At 38.8% G+C, this 7436-nt stretch overlaps 2 protein-coding genes across 2 annotated transcripts; one reads left to right on the top strand and one right to left on the bottom strand.

Annotated features, from left to right (window-relative positions):
- Positions 1–1244: 1244 nt before the first annotated feature.
- LOC147475188 (uncharacterized) lies at positions 1245–2066 on the bottom strand. Its single transcript, XM_086585306.1, has one exon. It carries the CDS (start codon positions 2064–2066, stop codon positions 1245–1247), a length of 822 nt encoding a protein of 273 aa, XP_086441432.1.
- Positions 2067–6368: 4302 nt separating this feature from the next.
- LOC147475187 (putative F-box/LRR-repeat protein 22) lies at positions 6369–7088 on the top strand. Its single transcript, XM_086585305.1, has one exon. It carries the CDS (start codon positions 6369–6371, stop codon positions 7086–7088), a length of 720 nt encoding a protein of 239 aa, XP_086441431.1.
- The last annotated feature ends 348 nt before the right edge of the window (positions 7089–7436 follow it).

Genomic DNA, 7436 nt, shown 5'->3' with positions numbered 1-7436 from the left:
TTCTTTAGTAGCTTGAGTGACCACTTTCAAGACCAAATCACATTTTTGAAAATGCCGCTCTTACTTTCTTGTTGAAAGCGTTTTTGAGCTGCCTATGATATTTATCAAGCCTTACCCTTGCTTGATCCCTTGTTTCTTCGAGATTGAGGACTTCTGAAGCCATTACCTCATTATTCTGACCATTTACAAAGATTTTGGTTTTGGATGTCGACACCACCATTTCAGATGGAGTTACTGCTTCCATACCATAGGCCAAAGTAAAAGGTGATTCACATGTGGCCGTTCGAGGTGTCGTTCTATAAGCCTATAGAGCGCTATTTAGCTCATCCACCCAAAGACCTTTCTTGTCTTCGAAATTTCTTGATATTATCTATAATGGTTTTATTTGTCACCTCGGCTTGCCATTTACCCTGAGCATAGTATGGCGCAGATGTGAAATGTTTTATCTTGTAAGATTCCAAGAAAACTTTCACCTATCCTCCCTCGAACTGCAGCCCATTATCTGACATAATGGCATAGGGTAACCCATATCGACATATGACTCGCTCTAAAAGGAAGTTTATGACATCCTTTTCCTTGATGTGCTGCAAAGCGATGGCTTCTACCCACTTTGTAAAATAGTCTGTGACCGCCAACATGAACCTTCCTTTGCCTCTCCCTGGTACTAGAGGACCTACAATATCCATACCCCATATAGCAAAGGGCCAGGGGTTTGAGACACAATGTAACTCTTCAGCTGGAACATGAATGGCTTTCCCATGAATTTGGCCCTTTATACATTTTTTTGCATATCGAAGATAGTCTCTTCACATCTGAGGCCAGAAATATCCCTGCCACATTATTTTATTAGCCAATGATCTACCAGCTGAATGGTTTCCACATTCGCCTTTGTGAAGCTCGTCAATAATTAGCTGCGCTTCCTCAAACGATATGCATTTCAAATGTGGACCTCCAAGATTCTTTCAATATAACTCATTATCAATCAATACATATCTTTGAGAGCCAGACTTAATCCTTCTGGCCTCATTTTTGTTCTCTATTTATTTCCCATCAGATAAGTATGAGATATATGCTTCCATCCATGACGCCCCCAGTGTATCAATTTCCATAACTTTTGAGTCGTTGATGTCGATGCTTGGCTTCTACTGAACTCTGATATGTAGGGCGCGACCTTCTGTGTTTTCCAACATTGCTACAACATATGTTAAGGCATCGGCATGCCTATTCTCATTTCTATTAAGATGTTAAAGCTTTATTTTGTTGAAATCCCTCAACTTGGATTTTATGAAGCTCAAATAATCTACCATGTTTTCACATTTTGCGGAATACCCTCCATTGATTTGGCTAACCACGAGCATCAAGTCACTGAAGATTGACAACTCTTTTATATTGAGTGATCTAGCCATTTCGAGACCAGCTATTAAAGCTTCATACTCAGCCTCATTATTAGATGCATGGAAACCCAATGTTATTACTATTTCCAGTCTTTGATTTTTAGGAGTGACCAACACCACTCCGATGCCACACCCCTTACCTCCAGATGATCCATCGACAAATAATCTCCAACCATTAGTTCCCACCCATGGATCTTCTACATCGATAACCTCTTTAGGCTCTTGCATCATTGAGAATTCCTCTTCTTCCATGCCCCAACTAGCATCCTCAGATGGAAAATCTGCCAGAAAGGCGGCCAATACTTGACTTTTCTCTGATACTCGATTTTGATACTCGACTATGAATTTGTTTATTAGTACAGACCATTTAGACATCCTTCCTGACTTAGCAGTTTTTGCTAGAGTTTGCTTTAACGGGAGATTCGTCATCACTATCACAGAATGTGCTTGAAAATATGGCTTTAATCTCTGAGATGAGAATAAAAGTGCTAGAGCATATTTCTCCAAAATGGAATATTGAGTCTCCGCCTCGAGCATTGTTTTGCTCTGAAAATATATTGGTCTTTCCAACATATTTTCTACTTTCACGAGGACATAACTTATAGCAAAATCTGATACAGCCAAATAAAGGAGCAAACTTTCTCCCTCATCTGGTTTTGTAAGAGTTGGCATTTCTTGTAGATATTTCTATAATTCAGAAAATGCTTCTTCATATTCCTCATTCCAACATAATTGAACATTCTTTTTAAGCAACTTAAAAAGCGGCTTACATCGATCAGAAGTTCTGGAGATGAATCTGTTGAGCGCAGCTATTCTTCTAGTCAACCTTTGTATCTGCTTTCTAGTTGTAGGTGATGGCATTTGCTGAAGCGCTCGTATTTGATCAGGATTAGCATCGATGCCTCGCTTCGTAACCATGTACCCTAAAAATTTGCCAGAACTGACCCCGAAGGTACATTTTTCAGGATTAAGCTTCATATTAAACTCTCACAATATTTTGAATACAGTGTCGAGGTCCTTTACATGGTCTACAACTTTCATAGATTTGATGACCATATCATCTATATAAACCTCGACAATTCGTTTGATGAGTTTTTTAAACATCTTCTCTACTAATCTTTGGTAGGTGGCTCCAGCATTCTTCAACCCAAAAGGCATTATGATAAAATAGTATATACCTCCATTAACAACGAACGCCGTTTTTGGTTGGTCCACAATAGCCATTAGAATCTGAAAATACCCTAAATATCCATCACAAAAATTGATCAACTCGAAACCAGCTATTCGATCAACCAACTCATCAATTCTGGGCATAGGATAATGATCCTTTTGACACTTTTTATTTACATCGGTAAAGTCAACACAGATTCGAACTCTACCATCTTTATTTGGTACGACCACTATGTTCACTACCCATTCCGAATGCTCTACTTCTCTGATGATGCCATTATCTAACATTTTATGTATCTCCGCTTGCACCGCTTCTTCATACATCGGTCTCACCTTCCGATGTTTTTGATGCACCAGAGTTGCCATTTCTTCCATATTCAGCTTATGTGAACAGACATCTGGGTCAATACCGGTGAGGTCTGACATCGACCATGAAAAAATATCCTGATTCTCTTTCAAAAAGACCATCAACTCATTTCTTATGTTTGCATCCATCTCTGTCCCAATGAACTTATGATGCTCACTTTCTTCTGTACTAATGTTAATTTTCTCCACCATTTCTATGGTCTTTCTTTCCCATGTAGGTTCTTCATGTTGCATCATCTCTTGAGTGAACTTTACCTGCTCATGTATCTGCATGTTGGTGTCGATAGGTAAAGCTTGCTATAACTGCTAGTTAGAATTTTCCAAGACGCCCCCAGTGTCTTGGCTTTTCCCCTTCATCATTTACTGTGACGAAATTACATTTTTCTGAGTCGGACTGATCGCCCCTAATTTCATGCAATCCATATACAGTTGGGAATCGGATAACTTGATAAAATGTACTAGGCACAACACTCATTTTGTGTATCCACTTCCTTCCCAATATGGTATTGTGATCAGACTAGTACTTGATGACCATGAATTTCGTCATCACCATTTGAGGCCCAGCTCAAACTGGCAATTTTATCTCTCCAACAGGCTTGGTAGAAGTTCCATTAAAACCATATAAACTGAACTTCGGTGGTTTTAAATGTGAATCATCGAGACCAATTCCTTTGAATGCTTTCCAAAATAAAATATTAACTGAACTACCACAGTCCACTAATATCTTCTGTACATCATAGCCTGAAATATGCATAGTGATTAACAAAGCATTGTCATGTCATAACATTACCTTGGACAAGTCCTCTGGCATGAACATAATTGCCCCAGGAATGCTAGCCGATACGAGCTGCTGATTTACTGGAACTGGCTCGACATTGGCCTCGAGCACCTTTTTCACCGTCGATATCTTCCTTATCTTATCTCAAAAGATCTTTTTCTGAGGAATTTCCCCTTTGTAAATTATGTTTATTACTTCCAGTGGCTTCTCAGTCCGAAATTCTCTCAACTTCCCTTCCTTCATAAGCCTGTCAATTTCCTTTAATAATAAGAGACACCTATTAGTCTCATGGTTCTCAATTTTATGGAATTGACAGTAAGGCTTGTCTTTCATCTCTCTGAGAGTATATTTTGGCCAAGTCACGAAATCTTCTTTTGCTATTCTCCTCAAAATATCTTCCAGCATGGAATTGAGGGCTATAAAATTACTAGGATCTAACTCCTTCCTTAGTGTTCTCTCATATTTTCTTCTTTGTTGTGGCTAGCCATCTCGATTTGTGTAATGCTCCTAAGGTCTTTTATTGTCTGACCTTGAGGAATCTCTACTTTCATGTCGATCACCACTTTCTTTATCTCTTTTTCCTGCATCGGTGACTTGTAATACCGCTTGCATAGTTGTTGTTCTCAACCCCTCCTCTACTATGATATCTCTATCAACCTTATCATACAATTCTTGCAATGTTTTAACCTCTTTCCTCAATAGATACTTATGCATATAAGATCCTGGTATTACCCCTGCTTGAAAAGCTATGACAGCTGTCATTTCTGATTCATCCAATCTTTCCACCGACTGCGTTTCAGCCTTGAACCTTGTCAAGAAATCTTTCAATGATTCCTTCTTCACTTGATTCAATTGAAATAAGGCCGACACCTGCTTTGGCTTCACCCTTTGGTGACCGTAATTGGTGAGGAACCTTTCTTCAATTTCACAAAAGCATGAAATGGATCCCTCAGGCATAGTACAAAACCATTTCAGCGTTTTGCCTTTTAGTCTAGAAGAGAATGATTGACATAATACCGTATCCCTGTACTTGGTACCCTGATATATCGAGAACTGATGTCGATAGCTAAAAAGATGGTCCATGGGATAAGTGGCCCCCTCGTACTGACTGAATTTTAGATTCTTGAACTTTGGAGGTAATGAGGCCCTTTCTATCTCTTTTTTCAATGGATTTCTATTCACATTGTTTGCCAGCTTTCCTATCGAGGCTGAGACTTTCTCCAACAACTGATCTCCAAATTGCTTCTGCATCATCTCTTGCACCATTTCCTTCGTGATTGGTGCCTTGACTTCTTCTTCTTGCGCCCTCTTCGGTGTCGCTTTCGCTACAGATTGTACTTTTCCAAGATAGCTTCTTCTCACCTCCTCGAGGTGGCTCTTTCTTACCACTGGGGTGCCTAAGCTCGACTCCTCGCCATCCTTATCATACATAGCGTCTTCAGCACGCCTCTCATTTTCTTCCTTAACCGCTTTATTTTCAGCCATTAACATCTGATTTTGTTTTTCCAATTCATCCATCCTTCACAACAAATCTTTCAAAGACACCTCTTCCTCTCGTATCTCATCCACTTCTTCCACCAGTCTACTCGCTAATCTTCTAGTTCTTCTCTCTGCATTCTTAGATGCTGCTTGAGATGTGCTTGCTTCAGTAACCATTAATGTTTTACTTGTTGTCGTTCGTTTGGGAGGCATCTTGATAAGAAACAGAATATCTCCCTAAACAAATTTACTATTCTTTACTGATTCTCTCAAAACTCCTTCAACACCCCTTAATCAGTAGATTCGAACCCCAAAAACTAAGAAAAGAATGATCTTTCTTGATTCTTGAAACAGGGACAGCGCCAATGTAGTTTGCAAAGAAGTTTCTCAAAGATCGATAACAAAGAACTAATCCCAACTAAGAACAAAGATCGAACTGAAAATGTAATTGAATTTTATTAACTGGAAGCAATATTGATTACAAGTGTTGCTCTTTCTCTTTATCTCTGCTCTGGTTTTTTAGATCTTTTTAGAATGAATCGAATGAATGTATTTCTTCCTCCACCAGTCTTTATATAGTGCTGCATTTATAGCTTTGTCCAATCGCATTATGCCACGTGTCCCTTCTCTTCTTCTTCCTCCCTTTCCCACTCTAAACCTGCAACATACAAAATAGCATACGAAATATCGACAGTTATATCGGGTTGACGATATTTGCCCACCACAGATACAAGGAACTGAGTCAAGATTGAATAAAACCAGAACAACTTTGTCATGGTAGCTAAAGAGGGTGCTATTCATTGGAAGCTTAAGGACAGATTTGAGATCAATAAGAACAGAATTGATAGGCTTCACATCTCACACACTATGAGGGAGCTAATATCTAAGCGGACTTGGCAGCAAAGTACACATCCAGGCTAAACGAATTTGAGAGTCCATAACCGAGTATGGCACTCGAGAATCAGTCTTTTGTTGGAACTCCAAAAGCAATATATATTGCCAGACATAATACGACAATGCAGTTTTCCCGTTTGGTAGAAACCTTAAACCCTACTTTCTTTGCATAAACAATGAAGGGAAACGGAATAGCAAGTCCCAAAGAAGTGACGAGAAACTAGGTCGATTTGCCTGAAGATGCTATGATTATGATCTTTTGAAACTCGGGGCGTCTGTAGTTCTGTATGTTGCTCAATGGGTATGTTCATCATGGCGAAAACTTGCCAAAGAGCCTCAACTTTTTTCGTTCTATAGTTATTCAAGAGTTTGCTCACCGCTTTAATAGTAATGATGCTTTTATAAAATTCGCCAAGGCAATTGTGAATAGAAGCTGTGGACAATTACAGGAATTCTCTTATGAGGGTTGGAATACCACAACGCATTTAAGCTACGTGGCCGACCAACCAAATATGCTAAAACGTCTTCAACTAGAGAATTCCAGCTTCCATGATGCAAATGCGTTAGTTAGAATTGTGAAACAATTTAAGTTTCCTTTATTGGTAGAGCTTGAACTGAGAAACATTAAAGTTTCAAAAGAGGATATAATTAAAATTGGTAGCTCCTGCCAGCAGTTGAAGAATTTTTGGTTGATCAAAAGAAGAGAGTTAAGGCGGCGGTTTTCTGAACGTACAGATGATGACGAGGCATCTACCATTGCGGAAAGCATGCCTCAACTATGCAGGCTTACTCTCCAAGAGAACCACATGACCAATGATGGACTCCAAGCCATTCTTGATGGATGTCCCCAGCTTGAATATCTTGATCTTCTACATTGTTACAGGATCAATTTGGAAACAAAGTTTATTACGCAATGTCTAGAAGGAATCAAAGATGCAAGGCTTTTGAATGATCCCATTTTTCTGAATGATCGCATTTTAAGTCCTTTGAACTTCGTCTTTTTGTAAGAAAATTGGTGAATATGGAAGTGATTGATAATTGCTTTGTTGGGTTCGATGACTTTATTTCTCAAGAATGTTAGGTAGTTTTCTCCCGAAGAAGTTTGAGCCTTAGCTTAGGAGCACTTGCATGTTATTGTTGGTTGTGAGGTGGTCTATACTCTGTTCATCTGTTTCCCGGCTTATATTTGCTAATTTTATTATGCTGTTTCTCAACAATGCTATGAAGGAATAAGCTTATTAAATTAATGTGTTCTTTTAAGAATGTTTATTGAATCTAATCCCATTCTTTATAGCTCATATTGTTCTATTTTTTTTATTCATTTAAAAGTGCAATATGTCATATTGAATTTGGAG

The sequence above is a fragment of the Coptis chinensis genome, chromosome 9 (assembly GCF_015680905.1).
Source record: "Coptis chinensis isolate HL-2020 chromosome 9, ASM1568090v1, whole genome shotgun sequence".
Taxonomy (NCBI): Eukaryota; Viridiplantae; Streptophyta; class Magnoliopsida; order Ranunculales; family Ranunculaceae; genus Coptis; species Coptis chinensis.
This window is presented reverse-complemented; position numbering and strand designations above follow the sequence as displayed.